Source organism: Saccopteryx bilineata, chromosome 2 (assembly GCF_036850765.1).
Source record: "Saccopteryx bilineata isolate mSacBil1 chromosome 2, mSacBil1_pri_phased_curated, whole genome shotgun sequence".
NCBI lineage: Eukaryota > Metazoa > Chordata > Mammalia > Chiroptera > Emballonuridae > Saccopteryx > Saccopteryx bilineata.
This window is the reverse complement of record NC_089491.1, coordinates 157,317,822-157,336,747: the sequence shown is the minus strand read 5'-3', so window position 1 is coordinate 157,336,747 and position 18,926 is coordinate 157,317,822. Positions and strand designations below refer to the sequence as shown.

At 39.0% G+C, this 18,926-nt stretch overlaps 1 protein-coding gene across 1 annotated transcript in view; it reads right to left on the bottom strand.

Moving 5' to 3' along the window:
• The window catches only part of TPH2 (tryptophan hydroxylase 2), a 150,760-nt gene that overhangs the window by 61,573 nt on the left and 70,261 nt on the right, over positions 1–18,926 (bottom strand). The window contains exon 8 of the mRNA XM_066258260.1: positions 15,876–16,002. Within this exon, the coding sequence (XP_066114357.1) occupies positions 15,876–16,002 (127 nt within the window). The remainder of the gene's footprint in view (positions 1–15,875; positions 16,003–18,926) is intronic.

Sequence of the window (18,926 nt, the reverse complement as noted above, 5' to 3'; positions counted from 1 at the left end):
CTCACCATTAATGCGACTTCTGGTGCTGCATGGTTTTGCTGATGGCTTTGTAGTCTGGTTGATACGTGGTGAGGTTAAACTTCATGCAGACGTTGAGACTTCCATTGTTAAACGTGATCGTAGGTTGGTCTTAACGTTCTTTAGATCTGAGAAAGACTGCTCACATGCATACGTAGAGCCAAACATTGTCAGTACAGCAATACTCACACGCTGCAGTGTGTGGTATGTGACGGGAAGCGCATTCCAAGTTTTGACAATCAGCTGATCCGCAGGTTGAAGTTTTTCATTTCTCCCCACTTGTGTTTGCTCACCAACTCTGCTTGCTGTCATGCAAGTCTTTTCAAATCTTCATTCAGTGACTTGAACTTATTCACCCACATGTCTGAGGTCTTCAGGTCAGCAGCTTGTAGCTCAAAATCTCTGACGGAGGCTCCAGGGATGTAACTCAGGTCGGCACTGTCCACTGTACACTCATGTGGATGGGTAATAAACTCAAAAAAACGAGTGCACTCACAAAATTCTCCAAAGTGCATTTTGAATGACTGCAGGAGATTAGATGTGAAGCCTGCTAGCTGCTGGAGATCAAGATGTTGAGCAGGGTCACTTGCTGTGCATGCATCTTTAAACTCTCCCAGTTTTTCAAAGTGTAGTAAACAACCTGTTTCAATGTCGGTGATGAAGAGTTACAGCTTGTTTTCAAATGCAAACACTGTTTGTTGAAGGGATAAGACTGTATTTCCAATGTCTTGCATTTTCACATTGAGCTGGTTCAGATGTTCAGTCATGTCCATGAGATAGTAGAACTTCAGGAGCCACTCAGTGTTAGCTAACTCAGGGATGCTCAACATTTTTCATTTCAAGAATTCACTCAGACAAGCCATGAAACGGCTGAGCACCTTCCCTCTTGACAACCAACACACATTGCTGTGCAGAAGCAGACCAGGATAATTACTCCCAACTTCATCAGGCAGTGTTTTAAACTGGCAATCATTTAAAGCTCGAGCAACAATAAAGTTGACCACCCGAATGACCAGCGACATCACCTCACCAAGTTACTTGCCACACATCTGAGCACAAAGTGCCTCCTGATGTAGGATGCGGTGATAACCTAGGATGGGTCTCTTTTCATGTTCACAAAGAAGTACTATGAATCCTCTGTTTTTCCCCACCATGCACGGAACACCATCAGTACACAGTGAAATAAGTTTATCCATAGGTAGATTGTTTTCTTTAGAGAACTCAGTGAAAGACTTGAATAAATCCTCCCCTCTTGTTGTCTCTTTCATAGGCAAAACAGCAAGACTTTCCTTACGTACTGTGTCACCGACAGCATACCTTGCAATCACGCTGAACTGTGATAAATGACTTATGTCTGTTGACTCATCCAAAGTGAGAGAAAAGAATAGTGCTGCATTTATGTCCTTCACTAATGTTGCCTCAATTTGATTTGCCATCATGACGGTACGATTGTGAACAGTTCTTGCCGACAGAGGCATGTCTTTTATTCTTGTCTTTATCTGAAAGGTCGTCAAAAAGTTCATTGGCAACATCAAGCATGAATGTTTTGGCATACTCCCCATCTGAGAATGGCTTTCTGTTTCTCACAATTGCTAAAGCACCAGCAAAGCTAGCCAAATTCCAGTCATCTTGTTGGGTCCAAACACAGAGCTGCTGCTGACTAGCTTGCACTCTGCACAGTAGCTCTTGACATACTTTCTTCCTGCTATCTCCCTCTGGGTATTTTGATGCAAATGTAGTATGGCACGTGTCAAAGTGCCGCTTTATATTTGACCGTCTCATTGATGCAATTTTATCATTGCATATTAGACACACTGCAGAACCTGCTCTCTCCATAAAGGCGAATTCCTCTGACCATTCTTTCTGAAAAGTACGATTTTCCTCATCTTTTGTTCTTTTAGCCATCTTCTTCGTCAAAAGGGTTTCTGCAATTAGCTAGCTGACTACTTGATTAAAAGAAGGAAAGTTTACTTCCTGACCTCACAACGACCTGGGTACATTAGGCATTATCCAATAAAAATTTGGTGTTGTCCCGGAGGACAGCTGTGATTGGCTCCAGCCACTCGCAACCATGAACATGAGTGGTAGGAAATGAATGGATTGTAATACATGAGAACGTTTTATATTTTTAACGTTATTATTTTTTTATTAAAGATTTGTCTGTGAGCCAGATGCAGCCGTCAAAAGAGCCACATCTGGCTCGCAAGCCATAGGTTCCTGATCCCTGTTGTAACCAAAGAGCTTTTTGTTTTGTATTACTTTTTGAATTGGAAGGCTGTTAGGTGTAATGTATTCTCCAGTTCTCCACAGGCTCCAATACTGCTTATTATCTTCTATGGGGCTGTTTCACACATTTTCGCTACCCATATGGTCCCTGAAGGCATTGACGTTTACAACCTTTAAAGAAGACACTAATCTATTAAATCCACTTAAGCCAGCACTACAGTGGAAAATGGCTGGTCTCAAAATTATAGCACAGTCTAAGCAGCCCTTATTGGGAATATTTTTGCATATCTATCACACACAGACCCTGGGCTGCTATGACAAGTATGAAAAGAGTGCAGCTGTCAAAAACAGTGGCCTTACTCATTATCCACCAGAGGGCAAGTTATTTACATGAATAACAATCCATTTGAAATGCATTTACCAAGCAGCAGCATCAATTTCTTCAGATACAAAAGAGTTTCATTTAAATATCTCTCAGGGCGTAGAAACCATTGCCCACATAAAACAGCAGAGATAGCTCCATTCTCAAAACTGAACATTATTTAAATGTCAAAATAAATATTAAGCAGAAATATAGCAAGGGGAGGCAGCAGCACCAGGCAATAGCCTGGTCCCTCTGAAATCAGGCCCAGAAGTTCAAAAGCAGCTGGGACAAGACAGAGTTTGGCAGTGCCAATTAGTCCTAGTGGGGGCTGTTTTCCTCCTTAGATGGATTTGTTAAAGGGATATCACTGAAAGTTATTAAGTGTCTGCTTTTAATAGGCATGACTCTCTTTTTCATCAGTGCTTAAATTATGAAACAAGGAAAAGCAGGCAATATATAAACAAAGTCATTAATAATATAAATCTCACCTAGAGTAAAGGAATAATATGGCCTGTCTCCTTGGCCTGCATTAAGTAACTTCTGTGGTTTTGCACTGTCCTCTCTCTGGATTTTTCTCCTTTGGTACATTCCATCTCATTTATTCTAGGACTTCTTCAGGGGACTTACTGAGAACAACTTTGGGGAAATCAGTTAATAATGCCTCCATTTCTCATCTGGAAAGCTAAGAGGACTTGCTAACCACCATCCCCCGACCACTGGACTTTTTACCCCTCCTAGTGAGACCTTAGTCTAATCTCTTAGTCTTTGCAGTTGGGTCATTAAATTGGGCTTCTAGTTCAGCAAATGACTTGAAGAGTACTAATATGCATGTCATCTAAAAGGTCATTTATTATTTTTGAATCTGTGTTTCCTTTCAAGACCATCTTTCAGCAGTTTTCCATTCACTCTGATTTTCAGTGAGGGGTAGAATGTGGTTCTAGAAGTCAAAAAAGTTTTAATGTCATTTCAGGGGAAACTGTCCTTGTCTCCTCACACTGTGAGTCTATCCTCCACATCCACCACACTGAAAAAGCTTTCCAACTTTCTCTCTGGTCTGCAACATACTGTTCAAAGTAAGTGGGAAAGCTATGAAACTGGAAAGAATTGGAATTGTGAGACTTGGGAGAGAGAAAATCAGAGTTGGGGTGGGGCTCATGCACTCTCAGGAAAACAAAAATAAGGTCAGGCAAAAGCGTGGTGAGACACCACCCCCCACCCCAAATCTCCTCTGTGTTTAAAAGAGACTCAAAATCTTCAGGTGAAAGTTTTATGCAAGTTTACGCTCTGTTTTGTTTTTAATTATAAGATTTCAGGCAGGTGGCTCCCTTGGGAGACACTTGATCCTCCCTGATGTGTCACCAGTCACTTCCCATACAGAGAAGAGCCTCACTGCTCGCCCCTGCTTCCGTTCTGAATCCGCCTCTCCAACAGTGAACTCGGAATTCAAACTCACTTAAAAAATTTACCTTAAATCATCTTTTCCTACATATCTGCTCATGTATTTCAATAAAACTTAACACTGACTTTGGGTGATCTGGGGGTTTTTTTGTGCACTAGAGCATGAGTTTCTTGAAGCAAGTACTATCTTTCAGTCTTTTTCTATCCCTGCTTCATGGTACCTAACTTAAAGAATAGCTGTTGACTTGACTGACTTTTTTAGAAAAGCAAGTACATTTCAGGGAAAGGACAATAAAAAAGGGGGGGGAGAAAGAAAGAGAGAAAAACATGATTAATGACCTAATGCTCTAACAGACAGAAGTGTTTTTAGCTGTTGAGGCTAGGGCAAGCCACCGCCAAGGGTATTGGAATCATGCTGAGAAATGTAAGTTCCAAAAGAAAACTTGGTCATTCTACAGATTTACTGGCCCTAATAAAATAGTTTTCAAGGTGCATGTATTAGTTTTTTCTGTAAACATAAAAAAAGAAATGAGAAATAATGGCCCCCTAAAGGTGTTCATGCCCTAATCCCCAGAACCTGTGAATGTGTTACTTTCTTAGATATGATTAATAAAGGGACCCATCGTCCTCCTTTAGGGAGGACAGTCTTTCTTTTGTAAGTTCCGTCCTCCCTGGGATAGTGTCCTCCTACATGTCCTCCTTTTTGATCCTGGAAGACTAATCTGTAAATGTCCGTATTTGATTGATGCAGAGTCGATCCATTGCATGTGATGTGACGTATTTGTATCTAAATGAGTACATTCTTCTTACAATTATTATTAAAAATTAATAGGCACATAAGCATAATTACAATATAAAATACTACTAATGTTTTTATTATGCGTTTATCATATTGTAATGTATTATTGTTGCACTGAATAAAATATTTCTTTTATTTACAATATTGTTTTCTTCTATTTATTTTTGTCCTTTTCATTGTAAAAATGTTGGTCACCTTATGGTTAAGGGTATGGATCTTGAGATGAAGCTTATCATGAATTATTCAGGTGGGCCTAATGTGTCACATCAGTCTTTAAAAGTAAAAGACTTTTCCCAGCTATGGTCAGTGAAAGAGACTTCTAATTCTAACTGAAACTATTCCTCTATTCCCCCTTTCCTCTCTACCACATTGCCGACTTTTTCTTGTCTCTCAAGACTCAGTACAAATGTTCTCTCCTCTGAAAAAACCTAAATTTTATCTATATAGGCTATAAATGTCTGAAAAGTGGAGACCATGTCATGTTCTTTGTACATGTTAGTTTGAAAGATGAAATTAACTAATCATCATTTGATGATGTGTAAAAATAAGGGACAATAAAACTGCCTTCTTGTCACTGCTTTTAAGAATAAGATCGGGGAGTGACGTCACGGAAATGGCGCTGTGATCAGCGCGTCCGACAGCTCTCCCCTAAATCACAACAAATTTATCAACTAGAAACAGAAAAATTTATCCTCAGAGCATTCCGGAGTTCCACACAAACTGATAGCGAAAGGACTGTTATCACTTGAATCTGAGAGACGAGGGTGTAGAGGAATCTACCACAGGGACGTTCTTTCAAACCACAAGGAAGTGCGCCTGTGGTGAGTCAGCCCATATACTTGGGAACCGCGAGCCACCGCGAGCGGCCCACGCGAACCGCCACCGCGAGCAGCTGCGCGCGCGCCCGGTCCGGTTGAGCACCGCTGACGTTCCCAGCGGCCCGCACACTGCGAGTGGGGGTCCGACCCCCGGTGCCTGGAGCGCCCCATTCGCGCGCGTGCCTTGGGCATTCCACGTGCCCAGGGCGCCCTGCTGGCCCACACACCCAGGGGGCTCCATTATTCTGCGCCTGGTGCGGTCCAGCCGCCAGCGGCGGGGCGAGCGGGAGAGGCTTGGGAGATTCTCTCCATGGGCGGGGCACCTCACCCAGCCATTCAAGCTAACAATCAAGCGTTGGGGGAGGGGCGCGCAGGCAGCCTAAAATACCTTCAGAAGCACAGCTCTGACCCAATCACTGAAATAAGCTTAACCCATAAAATCTGCGCACCCTCGGTTCTAATTGATAAGATCTCTCTCAGTTCAGCGATCCAAGACAAGAGGCGTGATATTTTTTAGTGCCTCTCGCTAAAGGGGCGGGGGCAACTTCTGATTGATAGAGCCTCCATATTCAGGGATAAACGCTAACAAGAAGGACTTGGCAGATAATAAGGTCTATACTACACTAGTCGTAAGCAGAGACTAGTGCCTCTTCTTCCCTGCAAAAACAGGCTACAAAGTGTGGAAAGCCTGGGTTGAGAGGTCCAACTAAATGATAGGCGCTGAACAGTCACCTTGACAACAATTGACTCCCACCCCCGCCTGATTACACTGGAGGCCCTGACTGTCAGAGACTTTCCCAAAGCCTTGCACTGAGTGGGGATAGAGTGGGGATTTCCCAGCTCTTTGAGCCTCTTACTCCCCAGGCACAAGCAGTTGCAGCCTTATAGCTGGATCACCAGGCTGCTAATTCAGGAAGGGGGGGACTAGGAGAGAGAATCCAGGAAAGCAAACTCTCTCATCGTTGGACCCTGCAAACGCCAACAAGCCTTTACTTCCAGCAAGACTAAAGCCAATTATATGACATTGCCATAGAATCCCATCAACTGCAAATCCCTACCTAAGAGTGACACAGGGGCAGAGCCTGGGGTACAGAGTCACCGACCAGGAAGAGGGAGAGAAAAGAAAAAGGAAGAAGTTAACCTCTCAAAATCAAGAAAAACCCACAGACTTTACAACTTGATCCACTAATTTTTTTTTGTTGTTGTTGTTGTTTTTTTCTTCTATCTTTTTGCCTTTATTTCCTCTACCTCGGTCCTTCTATTCTCTGCCCATCTTATGCTTCCCCTTTCTTGAACTACACTACCCATGAGTGTTGCATTTTATTTTTCTTCTTCATCCTCACCCTCCTTTAAGGTTATACTCCAAAACACTTAACTCTCACTCTCTCCTCTTTTGTTTTTGTTTTTGTTTTTTGTCTTGCTTTATTTTGTTTTTTTCTCTTCCTATTTTATTTCTTCCTTCGTTTTTCACTTTTTCTTATTTTTTCCTTTCTATTCGCTTTTTCTTTTCTCATTTTACTTTCCTCCCATATAATCCTCAATCACGAACAAATAAGTTAATTTGGGACTCAAGGCTTTTTTTTGGCTTTATTTCTCTTTTTTGCTTTTGTTTTTTTTTTTTCTTGTTTGTTTATTTTTGTGGCATTTTGGGTCCTCCCAACCTAAGGTCTCCATTGTATTTAGTCTTTGCTCCACTTAATACAACAGATTTTTACTTATTATTTTTATTTTTTCTTCTTTATTATTCTTTTTTGGTCCTTTTTTCTGGTTCCCTCTTATCCCTCTCATTATATTTCTTAGTTGACCATCACTTATAAGCAAATCATCTTATGCTTGTCTAAGATTTTCTTCCTTTTTTTTTTTTGCATTTAGTAGGTCCCTACTCCCTTTTTTTTTGCCCCTTGAACTCTTCACCCCAAATCAGGCCCTCCATTATAGGCACGATATTTCCCTTAGGAGGGGAGAGGAGGGAAAGAGAAGAGAGAAAAAAAGGGGGAAATAATAAATTATTACTGTTTTTTTTTTTGTGGGGTGTTTTACCTTTTTTTTTTTTTTTTTTTTTTTTACTTTTTACTCTTTATTAATTCTAATTAGTGCTATCAATAAGACCACCCTCAGATGCCGATAAGAAAGAGGAAATCGAATATTATAGATACAAAAGAAAGAGAGGTAACACAAATAGATGTGGAAAGATCTATGGAGAAAAGACTTAACATATTGGAAGCCTTGGAGCTAAATGACAGAGAATTTAAAATAGAAATCTTAAAAATACTCAGAGATATACAAGAAAACACAGAAAGACAATTTAGGGAAATCAGAAAACAACTCAATGAACACAAAGAATATATTACCAAGGAAATTGAAACTATAAAAACAAATCAAACAGAAATGAAAAACTCAATTCACGAGCTGAAAAATGAGGTAACAAGCTTAGCTAACAGAACAGCCCAGATTGAAGATAGGATTAGTGAAATAGAAGACAAACAACTTGAGGCACAACAGAGAGAAGAAGAAAGAGACTCAAAAATAATAAAAAACGAGAAAGCCCTACAGGAATTGTCTGACTCCATCAGAAAGAATAACATAAGAATAATAGGTATATCAGAGGGAGAAGAGAAAGAAAATGGAATGGAGAATATACTCAAACAAATAATAGACGAGAACTTCCCAAGCCTGTGGAAGGAACTAAAGCCTCAAATTCAAGAAGCAAACAGAACACCAAGTTTTCTTAACCCCAACAAACCCACTCCAAGGCACATCATAATAAAGATGACACAAACCAATGACAAAGAAAAAATTCTCAAGGCAGCCAGGGAAAAGAAGAGTACAACATATAAAGAAAGGCCTATTAGAATATCATCAGATTTCTCAGCAGAAACTCTACAAGCTAGAAGAGAGTGGACCCCAATATTTAAAACCCTGAAAGAGAGAAACTTTCAGCCAAGAATACTATACCCATCAAAGCTATCCTTCAAGTATGAAGGAGATATAAAAACATTCACAAATACAGAAAAGATGAGAGAATTTATCAACAGAAAGCCCCCACTCCAGGAAATACTAAAGGGGGTTTTCCAACCAGATTCAAAGAACAAAAGAAAACAACACCACAAGTAACAGCTCCACCAAGAACACAATAAAACCAAACTTAAACTTTGACAACAAAGGAAAAAAAGGGGGGAGAGGATGGAGATTAACAGTAGCAAAGGATGATGAAGTACAGAAATACTTATAAGATAGGGTACTACAATGAATATGGTAGGTACCCTTTTCATTACTTAATGGTAACCACTCTTAAAAAAACCACCACAAAAACACTTGACTTAAAAAAGGTAGCAACAGAGGAAAAAAATATGGAACACAAACAAACAAAAACAAATGATAGAAAAAAAAAAGAGAAGAATCAAACTAGATACAAAACTAACAGAAAGCAATTTATAAAATGGCAGTAGGGAACCCACAAGTGTCAATAATTACACTAAATGTAAATGGACTAAACTTACCAATAAAAAGACACAGAGTAGCAGAATGGATTAAAAAAGAAAATCCAACTATGCTGCCTACAAGAAACACATCTAAGCAACAAGGATAAAAACAAATTCAAAGTGAAAGGCTGGAAAACAATACTCCAAGCAAACAACACCCAAAAAAAGGCAGGTGTAGCAATTCTCATATCTAATAATGCTGACAACAAGACAGAAAAAGTACTGAGAGACAAAAATGGTCATTTCATCATGATTAAGGGGAAGTTGAATCAAGAAGACATAACAATCCTTAATATATATGCACCAAACCAAGGAGCACCAAAATATATAAGACAGCTACTTATTGACCTTAAAACAAAAACTAACAAAAATACAATCATACTTGGAGACCTCAATACACCGCTGACGGCTCTAGATCGGTCATCCAAACAGAGAATCAATAAAGATATAGTGGCCTTAAATGAAATACTAGAACACCTGGATATGACAGACATCTACAGGACACTTCATCCCAAAGGGACAGAGTATACATTTTTCTCTAGTGTACATGGAACATTCTCAAGAATTGACCATATGTTGGGCCACAAAGACAATATCAGCAAATTTAGAAAAATTGAAATTGTACCAAGCATATTTTCTGATCATAAAGCCTTGAAACTAGAATTCAACTGCAAAAAAGAGGGGGAAAAACCCACAAAAATGTGGAAACTAAACAACATACTTCTAAAAAATGAATGGGTCAAAGAAGAAATAAGCGCAGAAATCAAAAGATATATACAGACAAATGAAAATGAAAATACGACATATCAGAATCTCTGGGATGCAGCAAAAGCAGTAATAAGAGGAAAGTTCATATCACTTCAGGCCTATATGAACAAACAAGAGAGAGCCCAAGTAAACCACTTAACTTCACACCTTAAGGAACTAGAAAAAGAAGAACAAAGACAACCCAAAACCAGCTGAAGAAAGGAGATAATAAAAATCATACCAGAAATGAATGAAATAGAGAACAGAAAAACTATAGAAAAAATCAATAAAACAAGGAGCTGGTTCTTTGAAAAGATCAACAAAATTGACAAACCCTTGCAAGACTCACCAAGGAAAAAAGACACAAGACTCAAATAAATAAAATCCAAAATGAAAGAGGAGAGATCACCACAGACATCATAGATATACAAAGAATTATTGTAGAATACTATGAAAAACTGTATGCCACTAAATTCAACAATCTAGAAGAAATGGATAAATTCCTAGAAAAATACAACCTTCCTAGACTGAGTCAAGAAGAAGCAAAAAGCCTAAACAGACCTATCAGTAGAGAAGAAATAGAAAAAAACATTAAAAACCTCCCCAAAAATAAAAGTCCAGGCCCTGATGGCTATACCAGCGAATTTTCTCAAACATTCAAAGAAAACTTGGTTCCTGTTCTACTCAAAGTCTTCCAAAAAATTGAAGAAGAAGCAATACTTCCAAACACATTTTATGAGGCAAACATAACCCTCATACCAAAACCAGGCAAGGATGGCACAAAAAAAGAAAACTACAGACCAATATCTCTAATGAATACAGATGCTAAAATACTAAACAAAATACTAGCAAATCGAATACAACAACATATTAAAAAAATAATACATCATGATCAAGTGGGATTCATCCCAGAATCTCAAGGATGGTTCAACATATGTAAAACGGTTAACATAATACACCATATCAACAAAACAAAGAACAAAAACCACATGATCTTATCAATAGACGCAGAAAAGGCTTTTGATAAAATACAACACAATTTTATGTTTAAGACTCTCAACAAAATGGGTATAGAAGGAAAATATCTCAACATGATAAAGGCCATATATGATAAACCATCAGCTAACATCATATTAAATGGCACTAAACTGAAGTCTTTCCCCCTTAAATCAGGAACAAGACAGGGTTGTCCACTCTCTCCACTCTTATTTAATGTGGTACTAGAGGTTCTAGCCAGAGCAATCAGACAAGACAAAGAAATAAAAGGCATCCATATCGGAAAAGAAGAAGTAAAGGTATCACTTTTTGCAGATGATATGATCCTATACATCGAAAACCCCAAAGAATCCACAAAAAGACTACTAGAAACAATAAGCCAATACAGTAAGGTCGCAGGATACAAAATTAACATACAGAAGTCAATAGCCTTTCTATATGCCAACAATGAAACAACTGAGAAGGAACTCAAAAGAATAATCCCCTTCACGGTTGCAACAAAAAAAATAAAATACTTAGGAATAAACATAACAAAGAATGTAAAAAACTTATATAATGAAAACTATAAACCATTGTTAAGGGAAATCGAAAAAGATATAATGAGATGGAAGAATATACCTTGTTCTTGGCTAGGAAGAATAAATATAATCAAGATGGCTATATTACCCAAAGCAATATACAAATTTAATGCAATTCCCATCAAACTTCCAATGACGTTTTTTAAAGAAATAGAGCAAAAATTCATTAGATTTATATGGAACTATAAAAAACCCCGAATAGCCAAAGCAATCCTAAAGAAAAAGAATGAAGCTGGGGGCATTACAATACCTGACTTCAAACTATATTATAGGGCCACGACAATCAAAACAGCATGGTATTGGTAGAAAAATAGACACTCAGACCAATGGAACAGAATAGAAAGTCCAGAAATAAAACCACATATATATAGTCAAATAATTTTTGATAAAGGGGCCAACAACACACAATGGAGAAAAGAAAACCTCTTCAATAAATGGTGCTGGGAAAACTGGAAAGCCACATGCAAAAGAATGAAACTCGACTACAGCCTCTCCCCCTGTACAAAAATTAACTCAAAATGGATCAAAGATCTAAACATAAGACCTGAAACAATTAAGTACATAGAAGACGACATATGTACTCAACTCATGGACCTGGGTTTTAAAGAGCATTTTATGAATTTGACTCAACAGGCAAGAGAAGTGAAGGCAAAAATTAATGAATGGGACTACATCAGACTAAGAAGTTTTTGCTCAGCAAGAGAAACTGATAACAAAATAAACAGAAAGCCAACTAAATGGGAAATGATATTTTCAAACAGCAGCTCAAATAAGGGCCTAATATCCAAAATATACAAAGAACTCATAAAACTCAACAACAAACAATCCAATAAAAAATGGGAAGAGGATATGAACAGACACTTCTCCCAGAAAGAAATACAAATGGCCAACAGATATATGAAAAGATACTCATCTTCTTTAGCTATTAGAGAAATGCAAATCAAAACAGCAATGAGATACCACCTCACAGCTGTCAGATTAGCTGTTATTAACAAGACAGGTAATAGCAAATGTTGGAGAGGCTGTGGAGAAAAAGGAACCCTCATCCACTGTTGGTGGGAATGTAAAGTAGTACAACCATTATGGAAGAAAGTATGGTGGTTCCTCAAAAAACTGAAAATAGAACTACCTTATGACCCAGCAATCCCTCTACTGGGTATATACCCCAAAAACTCATTGATACGTAAAGACACATGCAGCCCCATGTTTATTGCAGCATTGTTCACAGTGGCCAGGACATGGAAACAACCAAAAAGCCCATCAATAGATGACTGGATAAAGAAGATGTGGCACATATACACTATGGAATACTACTCAGCCATAAGAAATGATGACATCGGAACATTTACAGCAAAATGGTGGGATCTTGATAACATGATACGAAGCGAAATAAGTAAATCAGAAAAAAACAGGAACTGTATTATTCCATACGTAGGTGGGACATAATAGTGAAACTAAGAGACATTGATAAGAGTGTGGTGGTTACGGGGGGGAGGGGGGAATGGGAGAGGGATAGGGGGTGGGGAGGGGACAAAGAAAACAAGATAGAAGGTGACAGAGGACAATCTGACTTTGGGTGGTGGGTATGCAACATAATTGAACAACAAGATAACCTGGACTTGTTATCTTTGAATATATGTATCCTGATTTATTGATGTCACCCCATTAAAAAAATAAAATTATTATTATTAAAAAAAAAAAAGAATAAGATCACACATTTACTAGGGCCCACCTTTATTCACATTCATCAAGTCCTCCCTTATTCCTTCTTCTCCTTTCTTTGAATACACACACACACACACACACACACACACACACACCTGGCAGAGTTAAATCCCAGTTTAAAGTTGTTCAGGGTCAGACAAGTAAGCAATACATTCACTCTGATCAAAAATATGAGCTGTTGGGGGTCAAAGGCTGAAACCAGAACATTTCAAGCCATGGAAAAGGTTCCAAAATGTGGAATTGAAACCCAGAACCAAGGTTTGAGAATTAAATAACAGGACTCATGTGTGATATTTTTACAATATGTCCATAAATATTTGACACATTTTCTCCAAAAAGTGAAGCCTAAGTCCCGTCCCTTTGAGTGTGAACAGAATATGGCCAATGTGAACAGCACAGGATCGAGTCAAAAAAGGCATTACAACTTTCTTTCCTTAATCTCTCTTTCTCTCTCTCTCTCTCACCACCTGTCTGGAGGAAGCCAGTTGTCAAAAGCCACCATAAGTGACCCATCTTGGGAGAAGATTCTCAAACGTTCAGACACTGCAGGCCAGCAACCAGAGGGGAGGCCCTGAGCCAGAGTCACTCAGCTGAGTTGCTTCAAATTCTCAACCACAGACACTATGAGGTAATAAATGTTCATTGTTTGAAGGCCCTAAGTTTTGGGGTTATTTGTTATGCAGTAAAATAGATAGTCAACACAAATGAGATATATTTCTTAGGGCAAAGGTAAGAAATTGAGAAGTCAAGAACTTTATTCAGTCTAGAAATATACTTGGCTCAGCTCAAAATAGTAGTTTATTTGTGAGGCAAAAATTGTGTGCATGCGTGTGTGTGTGTGTGTGTGTGTGTGTGTGTGTGTGTCTGATGGAGACAGAGAGGGACAGATAGGAACAGACAAGAAGATTGGAGATGAGAAGCATCAATTCTTTGTTGTGGTAGCTCAGTTGTTCATCAATTGCTTTCTCGTATGTGCCTTGTCTGGGGGGTCTACAGCAGAGCGAGTGTCCCCTTGCTAAAGCTAGTGACCTTGGGCTCAAGCCAGCAACCTTGGGCTTCAAGCCAGCAACCTTTGGGCTCAAGCCAGCGACTATAGGATCACCTCTATGATCCCACGCTCAAGCCAGAGACCCCATGCTTAAGCTGGTGAGCCCGTGCTCAAACTGGATGAGCCCATGCTCAAGCCAGCAACCTTGGGGTTTCGAACCTGGATCCATCACATCCCATCCGATGCTCTATCCACTGCACCACCACCTAGTCAGGCTATGAGGCAAAATTTTAAAAACCATTCTATTCCATATATTTAGAACCATATATTGATATTTAAAACCCAGGTAGCTCAGTTGGTCAGAGCATCATCCCAATTCACCAAGGTTGCAGGTTCAATCTTCGGTCAGGGCACATGCAAGAATCAACCAAATAATGCATAATTGGGTGGAATAACAAACCAATGCACTCTCTCTCTATCTATCCATCTATCTATCTTTCTTCTTCTCTCTGAAAACAATAAATTAAAAACAAAAATGTTTTTTAAATTTGGATACCTGACAACACAAAGGCCTGCATTTTCATCCTGCATCCATGAGCAGGAAGTGAGGACCAGCTTTCTGATGTGGAAGACATGTGCTCTCCCTAAGGTCACTGACGTCCCCATGAACCCCTATTCATGCCCACACTACACCACAGCATGGCTTTGGCACTGCTGTTCTTCTTCTAGTAGAGAAATATTTGCCAGTTCCCATGTCTCTATCAAAAGTGGGAGACAAAAGATATACTGAAAGGGCTATGTGTCTTAAGAAATCTAAGAAAAAACTTAGTGGGAATGAAGAACATTCTTGCATTCTAATATACCATCAAAGTGTATCTGTGTCAAATACACACAACTTAAGATCCGATTTTTTTCTTCCTCTAGTAGCTTTGCTCATTTAGGCTGCCTGACTAGTCCCTGTAGGTAAATGAGTTTGCTAAACCTACTCTTTCTTACAGGCTCTTTGTAAGGGGCCTACGATAAGTCAAATGAAAATGCTAGATCTGGCTTTTCACATCTTAAAGGTAGCCGCCAATATTCACCTTCTCTCTCAAGTTGCATGTTTTGAGAAGAACGTTGCTAAGACCACAGCATCTATTAAATCTTTTTTTGGTTTTGTACATATCAGAATTGTTTAGTCTCAGCTTCTAATTGCTGATTCAAATTGTGTCTGACCACAACCATAGCAACTAATCAAAGATATAGTCCCTAGTGCAACCTTTACTTTACCATAAATGCATACCTTTTACTATTACTAATATTTCAAGGAAATCAACATTGAACTAAAATGAGAGTCAGAAAACTATAACACCCAGGCCAAATCTGGCCCACCAACAGCTGTTGTAAATAAAGTTTTATTGAAACATAGCCATACTCATTCATTTACATATTGTCTGCTGCTGCCTCTGCAACATAGTAGCTGAGCTGAGTAGTTGTGAAAGAGACCTTATGAGCTGCAAGACTAAAATATGTACTATTTAGCCAACCCCTGAATGAGAAGAATAAAATACTAGTATTTAGATGATTGACAAGCCAAGAGCACACTGCTTCAAAAAAAACACAACCCAGAAAAAGATAAAGGCACCAGACCCTATCCAGAATGTTGCCTTACAATTCATAGTTGATAACTCTAAAGCTTTCTTTACCTTACAAATAGACATAAGTAGAACAGTTTTTAAAGTTGAAAATAAACTGACCGTGGCTAGTTTCTGAACATCTTCATCTGAGGCTCCCAGAGATGCAAGGCCTATTTCTTGTGAAAATTGAGCAAACTTGGGATCCGCAAGTAGTGGAACATGTCCCAGGAGTTCGTGACATGTGTCTCTGACAAGAAAAATATCACAAAATAATGTTATATTAGAAGTTTTAAACTACTACTGGTAGAACAAGAATTAAAATCCTAACTATAACCTTATTACTCTAACTTATTACAGTAATTTCATCAATTCTAAGACTTTTATCACATTTTAACAACTCTGAAATCCAGATGTACTTTACAATCAATGGCATCTTAAATTATGACATATAATATTTTAACAAAATAATAGTGACTATTTCCAAATACTTACTCTATCCCAAGCATGTGACAAGTGTTTTATTATATATAGTATCTATATATAGATATAGATAGTATATATTTTATATAATACTGTATATATTATATATAGTATCTCTTTTTAATCCTCAAGAGAAACAGGGGATTAAAGTAATGAATTAGTACAAGAGCCTATAGATCAGGCGTGAGCAAACTACAGACACAGACCAAGTCTGACCCACTGCCTATATCTGTAAATAAAGTTTTGTTAGAACACAGCCATGCCTATTCGTTCATGTATTGTCTGTGGCCCTTTTGACTAAAACAGCAGAGTTGAGTAGTTGTTGCTGAAAGTATATGGCTCACAAAGCCTAAGATATTTATTAGTTGGCCATTTACAGAAAAAGTTTGCTGACTCTTGCTATAGATAGTGATAAAACTAATATTTGACTCCCACTTGTCATGCTTTCTAAACTCTTGCTTTTAACCATTCAATTGTACTACATCTCATGTTACACTCTGCCAGGCACTGGGAAATAGCGGAGGGTCATATTGTCATCTTCAAAGTGGCTTTTCCCATAGAAAATGTATCTGTCTGCAACACAAGCAACTCTCTTGAGCCTACAGAGTGCTAGACCCCCCCCCTTAGTCCTCTTCCTTAGTTAGCCTGAACTAGGTAATCATAAAAGCTTAGAACCTCGCTCATTTGTCTAAGCTTCAATGTGGAGCCAGATGACCAAACAACGGCAGTGTGTGTCATAGTTTAGCAAAGCAGATGATTCACTAAGTCTGTCATGAATCACAAACTGTTCCCTGATACCAAGCTATATTGGAATGAAGTCTCCTGTGACTCTCTGGGAAAGGATCAAGAGGCAGCAATATTTTACTTTCTTTACAAAAACCAATTAGCCAGGTAGTAATTGAAAGATGTTTCCTGATTTCACCTGGGCTTGTCTGAAGTGTATCACATCAAACAGGTGCTATAATATAAATGCCTGGCACTACCACCATTATTACAAGTATAAAGTAGGTTGGATGGTTATGTGGTTGAAGCAAATGCATGGTAGTCAAAGGCACAAGATTGATGCCCACATAAAACAGATGGCATGACTCAATCAAAAAATCTTGTGCCCACAACTGAAACCACATCCCCAACGTTGGCCAGCCACTTAATTCACAGACACATCAAGCTGAAAGTGCAAATGAGATACGTGGACATGATATAATACTAAAAGAAACTCCAAATTCAGTCCCTGTCAGCTGTGAACCAGAAGCTTTCCTCTTTGACGTGAATTGAATTTGCAGAGCATGTATGTGTGGTTTTCTCTCCAATCACAATGCCTATGGCAAAGAATCAGACTCAGTGATAAGGAGAACTTTACTGTTATCCAGGCCTCTCATTTTACCCATAAAAAAATTAAGGATAGGAAGACAAAAAAAGAAAGGTAAACATAGTGAACTCTTATTCTGTGCTAGATACTGTACTACGTGTTTTCAAATCACATTATTCATTTAATCTTCACTTACAAAGAAGTCTTATTACTACCATCTGACAAATGGAGAGGATAAAAGTCAGTAAATTTAAGCATCAAGGCCACTCTGTTAATAAGAGATAGAGACAAGGTTTTAAATCAGATTCTCAGATTCCTCAAAGCTATGCTCTTTCACTCTATTTTTTTAACTTGTATTTGTAGAGTAAATGATAAGGGGAGTAGGCCTTAGGGTGAGGAGGAGAGTTCAACCAAGTTAGTTAGCACAAGTAAAAATACAGGCACTATGTCCAAAGTCTCTCTTCCGGCCATTCAGTGGTCTTCAACACTCCAAATTATTTGAGGAACCTTTTAAAAAATCTTTGTCAGTGATAGTAAGACACAGCCAGAGTAGAGACCCAGTTCATCAGTGATGACGCAAGGAGCTCCACTAGCAAGCTTCAAGCAACTAGTACTTGAAACTGAAGCTACATGTGATTATGTCATTTTGAACTGCCCAAGTTTAATTCCACTAGAAACACATAATTAATACTAGAGAATAGCCTGACTAGTGGTGATGCAGTAGACTAAGTGTTAACCCGGTATGCTGAGAGCCCCAGTTCAAAACCCTGAGGTCGCCTGACCAGGTGGTGGCGCAGTGGATGGAGCATCGAACTGGGATGCGGAGGACCCAGGTTTGAGACCCCAAGGTCGCCAGCTTGAGCGCGGGCTCATCTGCTTTGAGCAACCCAAGGTTGCTGGCTCAAACAAGGGGTTACTCAGTCTGCTGAAGGCCCACGGTCAAGGCACATATGAGAAAGCAATCAATGAACAACTAAGGTGTCGCAATGAAAAACTGATGATCGATGCTTCTCATCTCTCTCCATTCCTGTCTGTCCCTCTCTATGATTCTCTCTCTATCCCTGTAAAAAAAAAAAAAAAAAAATCCCTGAGGTCACTAGCTAGAGCTCATTAGCTTAACTACGGGCATGCCAGCTTGAGCCCAGGGTCAATGGCTTGAGCACAGGATCAACAACATGATCACAAGGTTGCTGGCTTGAGCCCAAGGTCACTGGCATGAGCCCAAGGTCATTGGTTTAAGCAAGGGGTCACTGGCTCCACTGGAGCCCCCCAGTCAAAGCATATATGAGAAGTAATCATAATCAACTAAAGTGAAGCAACTATGAATTGATGCTTCTCATCTTTCTTTTCCCTTCTTCTCTCTCCCTTTCTGTCTCTCTCTC